This window comes from Magnolia sinica, chromosome 12 (genome assembly GCF_029962835.1).
Source record: "Magnolia sinica isolate HGM2019 chromosome 12, MsV1, whole genome shotgun sequence".
Classification (NCBI taxonomy): Eukaryota; Viridiplantae; Streptophyta; class Magnoliopsida; order Magnoliales; family Magnoliaceae; genus Magnolia; species Magnolia sinica.
In genome coordinates this window covers 13,132,925-13,149,795 of record NC_080584.1, presented here as the reverse complement: position 1 = coordinate 13,149,795, position 16,871 = coordinate 13,132,925, and the positions used below count along the sequence as shown (strand labels likewise).

Here is a 16,871-nt window from a genome sequence, read left to right as displayed (position 1 = left end):
GGTTGTAAAATTACCTCTCACCGACTTCAGATGTAATGCTTTATAAGATACAACTAATTGCACCAGATACAAACCACTGTAAGAGTTAACTGCCACATTGGAAGTGGTGATGACTCTTTTGCATACCACATGGTACTCACGTGGAGCTATCCAGACCATCCAAATTGTGAGAAAACTGTGGATGGAGTATATAACTAAAATTCAGCTGATAAAGTACTCCTAGTCATCCAAGTGATGGCCATCGGATGAAAGGGTAAAAGCAAATTAACGAGTGCTGCAAATTCAAATGGAAAAGTCAGTTGGATCCTATTAAACTCTTGGTTTAATTTTCTTTTTCCCTTGTGTACGTGCTTCATCCATGAATGTTTCAGAAATTTGGATGGTCTGGATTCTCCTACAACCATGCCACGTGGACAGTTAACGAGTGATAAGTAATAGCAACAGTGGATGTTTTGTTGTGGGAGAAGTTTCGATACTTACAGGTAACGCAAGTTCATTAAATTGCCGATAGAAGCTGGCAAGGGACCCGTTATGTAATTTTGTGACAAATGCCTGCAACAGTTACAGAAACACTTGGTGAGGTGTGAGTGAAGGTAGGACTTAAAGAGGCCTATGGTTAACAAGTTTATCCTGAGTTTGCATGTAATAGACTGAACCCGATGTACGGTCAGACCTGGCCCCATCAGTGCAAAATCTCGTCCGTTGACAGCCCTAGCCTGACCCGACACGATGAATTTTGACCCCTACCAGCCAAATTACTAACTGGGCCCAATCTTTTAAACACGTGCTGAGTCCAAACTCACTTGCACTCTGGCTGTGGATGGACGAATCATATGAGTTAAATGCGACTTGTCTAAGTTAATTTGGAATCAGTCCGACCCATCCAGTTCAACACCATGAGTCACCCCTGACTGGTGTGAGTCAGGCAGAATCACTACAGACTCAGGTGAGTCGTGGCTCAACTCGAGAGTAGACAAGTTGGCATGGTGGTCCGGCGCTCAACTAAAGTGTTTACATGTGGCATTCATCGAGGCTTTGAAGAGCCATTTAAATGTAAACAAAGCATCCAGAAAGGGAATTTTACACATTCCGACAACCACTTAAGGCTAACATCTTGCTGCTACCATACCACCCTAAAACAGTTTTGTTCATCTGTATTGTGTCTTTCTAACTCTTGTTTTATGAGTAAAGGTTAAAAATAAAGAGTCTAATTAGTTACAATCCACTTAGCAAATAAATTCCAATATTTGACGTGTGTGACATCCATCCTTGTCCTATAAGTTGGACTAATTATTCGTATTACCTTGGCAAAACATCACCACATCGTCTCATCGAGTGGACCACACTTTGTATTTTATTACTTATCAAATGTAAATGCTGTTGTTATGGTGTGGGTCCACTTAATGAGTGGATGGGTTTGAATTTTGTACCAGGTTAGTGTGGTGGTGGAGCCAACCTATAAGAATGTTGGATATGATTCATTGGGTGGACAGTAACTTATGATTCAACTGGTTCCACTTAAAAGTTTCTCATAAAGAAAACTTAAAAGAAAGGAAATAAATAAATAAATAAAAATTTGCATATTAATCTCTACAATTTGAGTGGCAAATTTGAAAATCCGAATTCAATATATGAGATTTCCTGTGAAGAATAATTAAATATAATAATAATAATGATAATAAGAGAAGTTACAGTTTTTCCAGACTTGTCAAATTCCCCAGCTCAGGTGGGAGTGAATCAGAGAAGTTGTTTGATCTTATATCCCTGAAAAAAAAAAAAAATAATAAATAAATAAATTAATCTTTTCATAACCAAAAGCATCTGTTTTGGCCTGAAATCACTACAATAACCTTCATCAATTTTCTGTCACTAGAGATCGAACACGCACATGGAAGTATGCTAACTTGTGGTGCAGCCAAGCCTTTCCTGCAACATGTTTGTGCAGAACATCCGTTCCATGCTAATGTCAGGTCCTATGATGAAGAGGAGAAGATTAGGTATGGCCCGGCCCCACCCAAGATGACGAGTTCCTTACCATGGGGCCCACATTGATGTATGCATGTATTCTACATCCATGCATCCATCCATTTGCCAGCTCGTTTTATGGCATGAGCCTAAAAATGAAGCAGATCCAATTCTGAGGTGCACCATACTATAGGAAATGGTGGTGATTGACCATTAATGGGCCACATAAGTTTTGGATCAAGCAGGTTTATGTGACTTTATCAACAGGTTGGATGGAAAATAAACACTACGGAGACAGCATAGTGGCCCAAGGAAGTTCTTAATGGTAGGGCCTTCAGTCACCACATTTTCCTAAAGTATGGTCCGCTTGAGATTTGGATCCCATGACCGGAGATGATCCGGTAATCCCGTGAAACATGTGGATGGTGTGGATGTAGTTTACACACATCAAGCTGGGCCCTATAGTAAGGGCGGCACCGTCTTGCGTGAGGCCGGGGCCACACCTACCAGCCCAATTACTAACTGGGCCCAATCTTGTAAACACATGCTGAGTCCAGACTCACTTGCACTCTGGCTGTGGATAGACGAATCATATGAGTTAAATGTGACTAGTCCAAGTTAATTTGGAATCAGTCCGACCCATGCATCCAGTTCAACACCATGAGTCACCCCTGACTGGTGTGAGTCAGGCTGAATCACTACTGACTCAGGTGAGTCGTGGCTCAACTCGAGAGTAGACAAGTTGGCATGCTGGTCCGGCTCAACTAAAGTGTTTACATGTGGCATTCATCGAGGCTTTGAAGAGCCATTTAAATGTAAACAAAGCATCCAGAAAGGGAATTTTACACATTCCGACAACCACTTAAGGCTAACATCTTGCTGCTACCATACCACCCTAAAACAGTTTTGTTCATCTGTATTGTGTCTTTCTAGCTCTTGTTTTATGAGGAAAGGTTAAAAATAAAGAGTCTAATTAGTTAGAATCCACTTAGCAAATAAATTCCAATATTTGACGTGTGTGACATCCATCCTTGTCCTATAAGTTGGACTAATTATTCGTATTACGTTTGCAAAACATCACCACATCCTCTCATTGAGTGGACCACACTTTGTATTTTTATTACTTATCAACTGTAAATACTGTTGTTATGGTGTGGGTCCGCTTAATGAGTGGATGGGTTTGAATTTTGTACCAGGTTAGTGTGGTGGTGGAGCCAACCTATAAGAATGTTGGATATGATTCATTGGGTGGACAGTAACTTATGATTCAACTGGTTCCACTTACAAGTTTCTCATAAAGAAAACTTAAAAAAAGGAAATAAATAAATAAATAAAAATTTGCATATTAATCTCTACAATTTGAGTGACAAATTTGAAAATCCGATTGCAATATATGAGATTTCCCGTGAAGAATAATTAAATATAATAATAATAATAATAATAATAATAACAAGAGAAGTTACAGTTTTTCCAGACTCGTCAAATTCCCCAGCTCAGGTGGGAGTGAATCAGAGAAGTTGTTTGAGCTTATATCTCTGGAAAAAAAAAAAAAAATTAATTAATTAATCATTTCATAACCAAAAGCATCCTGTTTTGGCCTGAAATCACTACAATAACCTTCATCAATTTTCTGTCACTGGAGATCTGAACATGCACATGGAAGTATGCTAACTTGTGGTGCAGCCAAACCTTTTCTGCAATATGTTGTTTGTGCAGAACATCCGCTCCATGCTAATGTCAGGTCCTATGATGAAGAGGAGAAGATTAGGTATGGCCCGGCCCCACCCAAGATGACAAGGTCCTTAACATGGGGCCCACATTGATGTATGCATGTATTCTACATCCATGCATCCATCCATTTGCCAACTCGTTTTATGGCATGAGCCTAAAAATGAAGCAGATCCAATTCTGAGGTGCACCATACTATAGGAAATGGTGGTGATTGACCGTTAATGGGCCACATAAGTTTTGGATCAAGCAGGTTTATGTGACTTTATCAACAGGTTGGATGGAAAATAAACACCACGGAGACAGCATAGTGGCCCAAGGAAGTTCTCAATGGTAGGGCCTTCAGTCACCACATTTTCCTAAAGTATGGTCCACTTTAGATTTGGATCCCATGACCGGAGATGATCCAGTAATCCCGTGAAACAGATGGATGGTGTGGATGTAGTTTACACACATCAAGCTGGGCCCTATGGTAAGGGCGGCACCGTCTTGGGTGAGGCCGGGGCCACACCTAATCCACCCCATGATGATGATGATCATCTAGATCAAACAATCAGATGGATCCGGCTCAAAAATCATGTAGATTTACTCCTCCAGTGGACCAGTGTACAAAACAAACTTCCAGCGAAAGCAACTTCTATCCAGCCATCCATTTGTTGTGTGTCCGCCCCAACCGGAAAAGGCCTGATCAGCAGATGGAAAGCTCTGATCCTATACGTATGCCATTGTGGGACATATGTTTGCATGTGGACGGATGAGATTTGTATTCTTCATTTGTTGTGCCATCGAGATCAGTTGTGACAGTCCAAATGCTGATCAGATAATCCTAACCATCCAACAGGAGGCCACCAACGGACGGTTAGAAAAAAACTGCTCAGTTTTCCAAGTTCAACGGTTGGAAAATTACCTCTCACCGACTTCAGAGGTCCATAATTAAGACAGTCTGCAGATGGTTGACCAGTTCCTAGCCACCAATTGGAGGCATTGGTTGTACTTTTATTTATAACCGGCTATTCCCATCCTCAAAAGTCCTTGAAATCGTTGGTTATGATCATACAGATTTCTATGGTCTGTTTTGGGCAAGGCACATTTCATGCCAGGGCCAACAGATCAACCATAGGATAAATCATGTATGAAAATGTAAAGCTTTATAAGATACAACTGATTGCACCGGATATAAACCACTGTAGCAGTTAACCGCCCCTTCGAAAGTGGTGATGACTCCTTAGGATAACATGTCGTACTCATGTGGAGCTATCCAGACCATTCAAAATGTGGGAAAACTATGGATGGAGTATATATCTAAAATCCGGATGATAAAGTAATCCTAGCCATCCAAGTGATGGTCATTGGGTGAACGATTAAAATTAAATTAACGAGTGTTCCAAATTCAAAGGGAAAAGTCAGATGGATCTTATCAAACACTTGGTGTAATTTTTTCCCCTTGTGTATGCTGCATCCATGAATGTTTCAGATATTTGGATGGTCTGGATCGCCCTACGACCATGCCATGTGGACGGTTAACAAGTGATAAGTAATAGCAACAGCAGATACTGTGGGAGTGCGGAGGTGTGTGTGCGTGTGTTACCAAAAAAAAAAGGATACTGTGGGAGAAATTTCAATACTCACAGGAAGCTCAAGTTCTTTAAATTGCCGATAGATGCTGGCAAGGGACCCGTCATGTTATTTTCTGAGACATCCCTGCAATATATACAGAAAACGGTTGGGTCAACACTGTTACAGTTAAGTGGCACTCGTGTGCAGCTATCCAGGCCATACAAATTGTGAGGAAACGGTGGATGGAGGATATTTCTAAAATCTAGCTGATAAAGTAACCCTAACCATCCAATTGATGGTCACCGGATGAACGGTTAAAAGCAAATTAACAAGTGTACTAAATTTGAAGGAAAAGTCAGATGACTCCTATCAAAATCTTGGTATAATATCTTTTTTCCTTGTGTATGCTGCAGCTACGAATGTTTCAGAGATTTGGATCGTCTAGATTACCCTACAACCATGCCACACCATGCCACATGGACTTTCAAGGAATGATAAATAATAGCAAGAAGCTGTGGTAAAAATTTCGATACTTACAAGGAGCGCATGGTGGTTATGTTGCGGGTGAATGCTGACAAGGGACCCGTTATGGAATTATTTGACACATCCCTGCAATATATATAGAAAACACTAGGTGACGTGTGACACGTGTACAAGATAAAGCCGCTCATCAGGTGGGGGCCCACCACATGAGTTGATCCATTGGATTTCTGAGCCAGGTAACAAAATGTGGCCCAATTGAGTGAACCTAGGACTCAGTAGGACTATGGTTAATAAGTTTAGCCTGGGTTTGCATGTAATAGACTCAAGGGTCAGGCCTGGCCCAAACATTGAAAATCCGGGCTGAAGCCAAATCTGGGCCTGGCCCATTGACAGCCTAATAAGCCTGACCTGGCCAGATATTAAGAAGAATAGGCTTGACCCCTACCCAGCCCATTTACTAATCAGGCCCAATCTTTCAAATACATGCTGAGTCCCAACCCACTTGCACTCTGGCCATGGATAGATGAATCAGATGAGTTAAATACGGCTTGTCTGAGTTATTTGGACTCAGTCCAACCCATCCAGTTCAACACCATGAGTCACTCCGGACTGAGGTGAGTCAGGCTGATTCACTTCCAAGTTCCAACCCAGGTGAGTTACGAATCAACTCAAAATCAGATGAGTTGGAATGGTAGTCTAGCCCAGTATTTCATACCATTTTTCACATATACCACATGGGTATCCGAACCCATGACTTAGTGTTGAAACCAACGAGTCCATCACTGATTCGACTCAACTCGACTTATATATATATATATATATATATATATCAGAAAAGGTACTATGCGCTCCACCTCACGATAAGCTCCCATGAGGTCGAGCTATGTGCGCCCCACCATGATGCGTGTCGACCATCAACACCGTGCATTTGATGGGTCCCCTTTAAATTATGGGATATCCCAAAAATCAGCCATATATGGAACTCAGGTGGGCCATACCATCTAAAATCATGTGAAGACACTGTTAAAACATAAAATGCACTTGGTGGGGCCCACCTGAGTTTTGAATGCTGTTGAAACTTGGTCTGAACCCTCATCCAAGTGGGACACACATAATGGATGGGCTGGATTTGCAAAACACATCTCGGTGGGCCCAAAAAATGATTATGAATGTTTTAATAGTGCACAGCCCCTCTCCACTTCTATATGGGGTGTGGCCCACACAAGTCACAGATTGACTTGATTTTTGAGACCTAGACCCACGATGGAATGGTGCATCTGACTGATGGAGTAGATGTTTGAAACGCATCACGGCGGGGCCCACACAGCCAACCTCATGGGACACCTTTTCCCGTATATGTGTGTGTGGGAAAAGGTTCTATGTGGTCGAGCTCATGGGAACTTCCCAATGAGGTCGAGTTGTGTGGACCCCACCATGATGCGTGTTGACCATCTACCCCATTAGTCAAATGCACCATTCCATGGTGAGCCTGGGGCTTAAAAATCAAGTCAATCCATGACTTTTGTGGGCCATACCACATACAAAAGTTGAGAGTGGTTACCCTCCATTAAAACATTCATAATCATTTGTTGGGCCCAGCAAGATGTGGTTCACAAATCCAGCCCATCTATTATGTGTGTCCCACTTGGAAGAGGGGTCAGACCAAGTTTAAGATGCATCAAAATTTCAAGTGCGCCCCACCAAGTGCTTTTATATGTTTTAGGCATGCCTTCACATGATTTTAGATGGTATGGCCCATCTGAGTTCTGTATATGACTGATTTTCAGGATATCACATAATTTGAAGGGGACCCATCAAATGCACGGTGTTGATGGTCGACACGCATCACGGTGGGGCCCACATAGCTCGACCTCATGGGAAGTTCACATGAGCGGCATAGAACCTTTATACACACACACACACACTACTCTCTCTTTCTTTCAACGATAATGTACTTCAATCTAAATCTATTCTTTGATTTTTATTTTTTTTTATAATTATTTGAAAATATAAAAATCTCAAATTTCAAAATTGAGATATTCCAGATTTTGAATATTTGATTTGAGGGTCGGGTCGGGTCGGGTCGGGCCAGGAGCAAGTTCACCTCAACTCAATTTACTAGCTCGTCTTGAGCTTGCTTCGAAAAGTTTGTTAAACAAGACGAGATCTAATGGTAAACTTGAGGGTGAGCTCAAATTCGAAGAGAGCAAGGATGAGTCAAGCCAAGCTTGGCCCACCTCAACTCAATCGGTTCAATGGACAACCCTGGCTAGGAATAAGGAATATCTACACTCATGGTACTTAGAATGTGTACATGTGGCATGCATTAACTCCAAGTAAACCGTCCAAAACATTTGACTCACTTTATTCCATGGTATGTCAAGTAAAAAGAGGTATGCCAAGTGCACCTGCCAAGCTGCTCATGTATATGATAGGTCCCACTTGTAGCTAAAAAAATGACCAGTTATCCACGCTAACAGGAAGCGGATTGCATACTGAGTAACTGAGTAGGCTACTGAGTAAACTCTACGGGGCTACCATGTGACTTATGTATTTCATCCACTTTGTTCATCCATTTTATCAGATCATTTTAGGCCTTGAGCCCAAAAATGATGTATATCAAAAGCTTAATTGGACCACTCCACCAGAAACAGTTTGAATTGAACATACACCTTTGAAAAATTCCTGAAGGCCATAGAAGTTTTGGATCAAACTGATATGTGTGTTTTCCCTTCATTGATGTCCGTGTGATCTTATGAATAGGTTGGATGACAAATAAAAATCACTGGAGGCCCTAAGAAGGTTTCAACAGTGGAGATCATTACTCTACTGTTTCTTCTAGTGTGGTCCACTTGAGCTTTGGATATGCTTCAATTTTGGGGTTCGCCCTCAAAATGAGCTGAAGATATGGATGAACAGCATGGATAAAGCACATAAATTGACGATAGGCCCAATGGAGTTTACTTAGTGTGATTAATCGAACCAAGTAACTCAGTATGCAATCCGATTTCCATTCGATGTACATATATGGTCCACTGGATGGCCAAGTTTTGAACACGGCGGGAATCCTACTTTGAACGTGGATAGAATTCAAGTCCGACTCGTAAGTATAACTTACAAATCTGTAAGAGACCAATTCCCAATGAAATTAGGTATCTTTGTCAACTGGCTACCAGATGCCCACCTGAAATCCAATCAGATTTTCCACCATAAATATTAATAAATTAAGGGATCAAAAATGATAAACATGCTGTATAAGTAACTAAAATTGAACTGTCCGAAATTATGGGGCCCACAGTGAATTAGTCATAAACCCAAAATCTGATGGATCCAACAATCCTAAGCTCTGGATAATGGGCATTAGTGATATGTTGAATTCAGACAATTATGATTTATTTTTATTTTTACTTTTCCATTTTAATGCCTATTAAGAGCAATCTTAAGTTGAGGCCTATGCCGCTTGGTATAATCATAAACTCTTACAAGATCTTCATGTTTCTCAAGTTAGCAAATGTTGAAGGAATCTCGCCGCCTATCCCGCTTATACTCATGTATCTGTTAAAAAACAGGCATAGATCATCAATCCAATTGTAGATATTTCTTGTGTGATTAACAGCTAAAGGAATGCTCAAACCATGTCAAAAGAAGTTTAGTCTGACATATACATACATCGTAATTTGTGTAACACTTGCTTATACAAAACCAAATAAAAATGAAGATTATTTTATTATTATTATTATTATTATTATTATTTACAAAAACTAGAGACCACCTTATGGTCCAACCGGCTGGACTTGAAATCTTCTCAAAAAGAAAATGAAAAAGTAAAATAAAACCTATTGCATATTAATCATTATAAATTGGGTGGAAAATTAAAAATTACAAGCACATCATATGACAATTTTGAACAAGAATAATTAAAAATTAAATAATAATAATAATAATAATAATAATAATAATAATAATAATTAGAACTGATGGCTGTTGCAGGCCTGTCAGATTCCCACACTTCGTGTCGGATAAAACTAAAGTAAATGTTGTCCCTTATATCCCTGAAAATAAATAAATAATTAAAATTTGATATTTATCAATGGCTAAAACTTGTTGCTATGATCTAGCCCACCTAATGAGATGGGACTTGTTTTCATACAAGGCTATCCTCTTGGTGGAGCCAACCTATTGGAAAGGTCAGATGTCGTATATGAACATAATAGGTTGGAAATAAGTCATTGGCCAGACAATAACTAATGATCCAACTGGTTGGATTAGAAACTTAAAATGAAAAAGAAGAAAATAAGATTATCGCGTAATAATTACTATCAAGTTGGGTGGAGAATTTGAAATTCTAAAAACATCATATGGCATTTCTAAAAAAGAATAATTAAATACAATTAGAAAAACAAAGTCAAAACTTACAGTTCTTGCAGACTTGACAAATTCCCCAGCTCAGGTGGGAGCAAACCGTTGAAGCCATTGGAGCTTATATCCCTGAAAATAAATAAATAATTATTTTTTGTCATTTATCAGTGGCTAAAAATTGTTTTTATGGTCTGGCACATCTAATGAGTGGATGGAAATTATTTTACTACAAGGCTATCCTCAAGGTGCAACCAACCGATTAAAATGGTTGGATGTCACACTGACATGATAGGCAGGAACTTAAGTCAGTAGGTGGACAGTAACTTAAAGTCCAGTTGATTGGACTCAAAAACTTCTCAGAAAGGAAAAGAAGAAGATAAAAATGCCTCATATTAGTTACAACTAAGTTGGTTGGCAAATTCAAAATTCTAAACATATCATCGACATTTCCGGAGAAGAATAATTAAATACAATTAAATAGAAACAACATAATTACAGTTGTTGCAGCCTTGACATATTCCCCAGCTCAAGTGGGAGCAAACCTTTGAAGCCAGCTCTCCATATATTCTGGTAAAAAATTAATTAATTAATTATATTTTGTTATTTTTCAATTGTTAAAATTTATTGTTACAGTATGGCCCACCTAGTGAGTGGATGATAATGATTTTCATGCAAGGCAATCCTCACCTATTAGGAGGATTGGATGTCATTAGGACATGATAGTAACTTATGGTCCAACTAGGTGAACTTGAAACCTACTTGAAAAGAAAAGGAAAAAAATAAATTACCGTATAATAACCACTACTAAGTTGGTTGGCAAATTCAAAATTCTAAACATATCATCGGCATTTGTGAGAAGAATAATTAAATAGAATTAAATAAAAACAGCATAATTACAGTTGTTGTAGCCTTGACAGATTCCCGAGCTCAGGTGGGAGCATACCATTGAAGCCAGCACTCATTATATGCCTTGAAAAAAATAAATAATAATAATTAGTATATTTTGTCATTTATCAATTGCTAAAATTTATTGTTACAGTCTGGCCCACCTAGTGAGTGGATGAGAATGATTTTCATGCAAGGCAATCCTCACCTATTAGGAAGATTGGATGTCATTAGGACATGATGGTAACTCACGGTCCAACTAGGTGAACTTGAAACCTACTTGAAAAGAAAAGGAAAAAAATAAACTACTTAATAATAACCACTACTAAGTTGGTTGGCAAATTCAAAATTCCTAAAACATCATATGGCATTTCTAAAGAAAAATAATTGAATGGAACTAACCCAAAAAAAAAAAAAAAAAAAAGAAGAAGCCAAAACTAACTCTTATTAGTAACCTCTGAACATATTGTAGCTTATAATATTTTTTGAAAATAAATAACTAATTAGACTTTGTTATTACCAATGCTAAAAATTGTTTTTGGTCCCACCTAATGAATCAATGGGAATGATTTTCGTACAAGGCTATCCTTCAGCCAACTTTCTTAGTAAGGTTGGAAGTTATAAGGACATGATGAGATGGAAATAATTCATTGGGTAGACAATAGCTTATTGTCTAACTGGTAGGACTTAAACCTTCTCAAAAACAAAAACGAGAAATAAAAAATGGTGCTTATTTATAACTATGAAGTTGGTTGGAAACTTAAAAATTCCAAAACATATCCATGACACTTCGAAAGAAGAATAAATAAATAAATAACAAAACTTACAAGTGCTTCAGACTTGGCAAAGTCCCTATCTCAGGTGGGAGCGGACCATTGAAATTATTGTAGCTTATATCCCTGTAAATGAATAATTAATTATGTTTTGTTATTTATAATGGCTAAAAATTGTGGTTATTTATCAAGTTGGAGCAAACCAGAGTAATTATTTGGCTTATAGCCCTAAAAGTTAATAATTATTTATTTAATCCTAAAAATAATTGGAAACCCTGCAATGACCTTCGTCATTTTTCTATCATCTAAGAAGTGAAGGTGCTGCTGGAAATAAGCTTACTTGGGGTGCAGCAAAACCTTTCCTGTCAACATGTCACTTGTGTAGAAAATCCGTACCATGCCAATGTTAGGTCCCATGATGAAGATCATGTAGCTTCAAAAATCCTGCAGATCTGATCATTAAATTGGTCAGGCCTGGATGTTGAGTTAGACCATCGGTTATCTACTCATTCGAACAGTGCGACCCACCTAGTGAAAGATTTGGCTTGATTTTCATGCTAGGTGTATCTACAGGTGAGGCCTACAAGTTTGAATGGTTTGGATTCCCCACAGAAGTGGCATCTTTGCAGGAAAGATGTGGCTTCACGACAAGATGTGTCCCGCTACCCGAATGATTCAGACCGTTCATGTTGAAGTTTCCACAGTGGTATCTCCGGTTCGGATGAATGGTTATGAACTTCGGCACAGATTCCACAGACTATAATTTAATCATGTGAACTACTGAATGGTTGTGAAAGGATGACCAGCCTCATCCATTGCAGACATGCCCAACCATGGTTTTGATCATCCACACATGTATAGAGCCTTGTCCATCTCTACACAACCGCAGCTTTGAGTATGGCACAGGTGCTCAGATCTGAGCTTTCCATAAGGTGAGCCTCACTGATTAGATTTTTTAGCTCAAAGTGGGCCATGGTGTAGAAAACAAACTTACAACTAAAGCATTTTTTTCCAGCCATCCATTGGTTGCGTAACTACCCCAACGGTGAAAAGGCCTGATTTTTAGACTAGAAGATCTACATAAAGTCGTCAGCCGACGAAATGCCGGAGATCCTACAGGTATGCCACTGTAGGATATGCGATTGCATATAGATGGATAAGATTTGTGTTGTTCATTTGACGTCCCATAGAGATCAATCGTGATATTCCAAATGATGCTGGACAGATAATCCTAACCATCCAACTAGAGGCTACAAATTGATGGATAGAAAGGAACTGGTCTGATTTCCTTATTCAACGGTTGGAAAATTAGATATGATTTTCCCCTCAGCGAGTTTTGGTGTATGAGCCATCTAAAGGGGTCCATGATTAGGACGGTCTGTAGATTAGTTATATATTAAAGACACGTTGCATTGGGTGCATTCTAGCCACCAATCGAAGGCATTGGTGGACTTTTATTTATAAATGTCAATTACCATCCTCAAAAGTCTTTGAAATCGGTGGCTAGGATTATCCAGACTGGTGCAGTACTTTTTGCAACTGGTTGCACCATATACAAATTACTGTAATAGTTAGCCACCATTAGGAAAGTGGTGGTGACTTATCCACCTACTATGTGGCACTCGTGTGCAGCTATCCAGACCATCGAAATTGTGGGAAAACTTTGAATGGGAGCATATATGTAAAATAGAGCTGATCAAGTTATTCTAACAGTGCAATTGATGCTTTATCTCAATTGCTTTATCAGATGAACGGTTACAAGTAAATTAACGTGAGTTCCTAATTTGAAGGGAAAAATCAGACGGCTCCGGACCATCCAAAAATCAGATGATCCATGAATGTTTCAGAGGTTTGGGTGAAATTAATTAGTGATCCAGATTGCCTAACAGCAACAGCAGATATTTTGCTGGGAGAGAAATTCGATACTTACAGGTGGCGCAGGTGCCTAAATTTACCGATAAATGATGGCAGGGAGCCCTCCATGCCAATACCTGATAGAGTCCTGCGATACGTAGAAAACACTCGGTGACACATGACACGTGTACAATACCAAAACCATTTCGTAGATTCCACACATTAAACTAACAAAGCTTTACCTCTAAATTAATGGCCACACATGTGCGTTGAATGTTTTACATGTGTAAACCATCTATGATTAGATCCAATAACATAGTAGGCCTGAGCTTAGGACTAAGGAGGGCGATGATTAAAAAATTTAGCCTGAGTTTGCATGTAAATAGGCTGAGCCCACTGTCACGCGTGACCGAAACAGTTTGGAATCCGGGCCTAAGCCAACCCAAGATCCGCCCGGTGAGCATCCCTGGCTCATCCTTTTCAGATATTAAGACCAATGAACTTAACCCTACCCAGTCCAATAACTAACCGGCCAATCTTTTAAATGAATCAGAAGAGACAAATGCGTCTCGGTCTGACCCATCCAGTTCTACACCATGAGTCACCCCTCACTGGTGCGAGTCAGGTAAATTCACTACATACTTGGGTGAGTCACGACTCGACTCGAGACCAGATGGCACAGTGGCCGGGTCCGATACTTTCTCTGCGACATTGTGATCAACCATACTCAGCCACCTAGAGTGTGTACACGTGGCATGTATTAACTCAAAGAAAACGGCCAAAAATAAAGACCCAGTGAAGATAATTTCTTCTTTAAAGTTGGATTGATTGAATGATCATAACCTTTGATTAATGAATTCTTTTCCTTAGAATTCAGACCATTGAATGACTTTCATTTCAGCTCTGCATCAAATATCCACCAAGCGGTCACTCAAGAAACTTAAAATGCCTAAGTTTTGATCCAAAATCCATTTAAACTGGGTCCTAATATTTGGACGGTTAATCTTAGTTACTCATACTCCAGTTTTACAAAATCTTAATGCCTGAGTTTAAACTACAGCATTCTGCCAGAGCATCAAACCGTTTCTCAAGCAAGTACCCAAGTAATAACAACCGAAAAAAAGGAAGGAAGATCCGTACAAATTTGTAAGGTATGTCAGGTTCAGGAGCTCTTCCGGAATTACCCGCCGTCTCCCTGTCGAGTACCCTTGCACACTCCTGAAAGTAAGAAGTGCAAATATAAGTATGGGCCAAAGGAATACCTGAACTGGTAGTCCGATAACCCTTTAAGCACATGTAGCATATATCCTTAATGATCCAAGCCATTCATCTGGTGGTTCCCTCTATGGATGAGCCATCAAATTGATCAGGAAATCCTAAACAGGCAAGACCCACCAGATGGTCCACTTGATTAATCATATTTTCGTACCAAGTTGGCATATCTGAGAGTGTGCACGTACATTGCGGTTATGTGGCAGGTGCCTCCACCGTTGGATTGGCAATCACATTTGATCCCAGGTTCGCTGATTCTAATTGATAGATCAACGGCAGTCCCACTACATGGGTCTCCACTTATGTTCCAGTCATCAGAAGTATCAGAAAGACCCCAATATTGGAAAATGGCATTAAGAGCCCTCTCTGTCCACACACAGGGAAAAAAAAACAAAAAACAAAAATTATTATAATAAGCCCATGGGGGCCATCAAACGGCTGTTGAGTCGGAGAAAATTAGGTAAAGGAGTTGAAACAACCATATGTTCCAACTGTAGGGCTCACCTGTGATGTGCATGTAGAACAGAGAATGTGTATCTGGTGCAACTCCTCGTGTGCACTACACGTCCCAGGAATCATCCACAACAAAAACTCAGCTGGATCTGAGAGGGGGAATGGACAATCACCCCTAAAACCTACCTTTTCATTCGTTGTAGCCCATCTAAATTTAAGAATAGGTTGGTATCTGTATTATCCCTTCATCTTAGTAGGAATCACATGATGACCAGGTTGGATGACATATAAACAACATCCTCCACCCCACATTCCATTTGGCACGCATCCCCATCGTCCCCCATTATTCCCTTTGTTGTGGCCCACCTGAGTCATGGATCAGGCTGAATATTATGATTGAAAAGTTCTTGAGGGTCACAGAAATTTTATATCAAGCTTATATTTGTGTTTTCCTTTATCCATGTCAATGTGATCTCATGAACCAGTTGGATGACAAATAAACATCACTATGAGGCCTAGCAAGGTTTCAACGATGGAAATCATTATTTCCATTGTTTCATGTAGTATGATCCGCTTGAGCTTTCGATATACTTCAATTTTGAGATCATCCCCTTAAATGAGCTGGAAAAATTGATGAACGGTGTGGATAAATCACGTACATTAACGGTGGTCCCAGTTGAGTTTACTCAGTGGGATAAGAGCTTAATAAGTAGCTCAGTATGCAATCCGATTTCTATCCCTGCTGCTATTTGTGGTGTGGTCCAGTTGAGCATTTTATATGAGTAGCCTCATTCTCTAAAATGATCTCAAAATATAGATGAACGGTGTGGATATAATAAATACATCATTTTGGGGGCTATATAACTTTGATCTCCTTTGAACCGTTCGTCCAACTCGGAGCTCGAGGACCGTCTGTGGTCGTCTTCACACGACACGAAGTACACCAGCCATTCCGCTTCCTATTTTCCCCGCTGGTACGGTTGCTGATGAGAAAGGGTAGCGGATTGCGTATCGAGTAACTACTTCGAAAACTCAGTGGGTCCATGTCTGTGTGATCTTATGAACAGGCAGGATGACAAATAACCATTACTGTGCGCCCGATCAAGGTTTCAACGGTAGAAATTATTATTCCCCGTGTTACCTGTGGTGTGGTCCACTTGAGGTTTGGATATGTTTCAATTTTAACCTCAACCCCAAAAATGATATGGAAAATAACTGATGGACAGCGAGGATAAATCACATACATTAACGGTGGTCCCAGTTGAGTTTACTCAGTGGGATAAGAGCTCAATAAGTAGCTCAGTCCGCAGTCCGATTTCATGATAAAGACCCCATAGTACCTCCTGCTCATCAGCCCGTGCATGATTCTATAAATGCTGAGCCATGGTTCAATGATCAAGACCGTCCATCAAGTATCATGAACAGTGGATGGGAGATGTCCTACAAATCTCTAAGATTGTAAATCCAATTCCATGGATGGCTTGGATAGCATGCCCATGTGCCACTTTGGCTCATGTGGTTGTGAGTACTTGAGATTCCTTG

The 16,871-nt window shown here is 39.8% G+C and overlaps 1 protein-coding gene across 17 annotated transcripts in view; it reads right to left on the bottom strand.

The window, feature by feature from the left end:
* LOC131220943 (probable LRR receptor-like serine/threonine-protein kinase At1g56140) overlaps positions 1 to 16,871 on the bottom strand; it is a 28,077-nt gene that overhangs the window by 8,364 nt on the left and 2,842 nt on the right. For 4 of the 17 annotated variants that reach the window (XM_058215977.1, XM_058215965.1, XM_058215963.1 and 1 more), the window contains exons 2-12: positions 15,065 to 15,242; positions 14,745 to 14,822; positions 13,681 to 13,752; positions 11,805 to 11,876; positions 10,990 to 11,061; positions 10,150 to 10,221; positions 9,217 to 9,288; positions 8,852 to 8,917; positions 5,788 to 5,859; positions 5,323 to 5,394; positions 481 to 552 (exon numbers count right to left, since the gene is read on the bottom strand). In XM_058215977.1, the coding sequence (XP_058071960.1) occupies positions 481 to 552; positions 5,323 to 5,394; positions 5,788 to 5,859; positions 8,852 to 8,917; positions 9,217 to 9,288; positions 10,150 to 10,221; positions 10,990 to 11,061; positions 11,805 to 11,876; positions 13,681 to 13,752; positions 14,745 to 14,822; positions 15,065 to 15,242 (898 nt within the window). The remainder of the gene's footprint in view (positions 1 to 480; positions 553 to 5,322; positions 5,395 to 5,787; positions 5,860 to 8,851; positions 8,918 to 9,216; positions 9,289 to 10,149; positions 10,222 to 10,989; positions 11,062 to 11,804; positions 11,877 to 13,680; positions 13,753 to 14,744; positions 14,823 to 15,064; positions 15,243 to 16,871) is intronic. The other 13 variants (XM_058215974.1, XM_058215970.1, XM_058215961.1 and 10 more) reach the window with 9 other exon arrangements.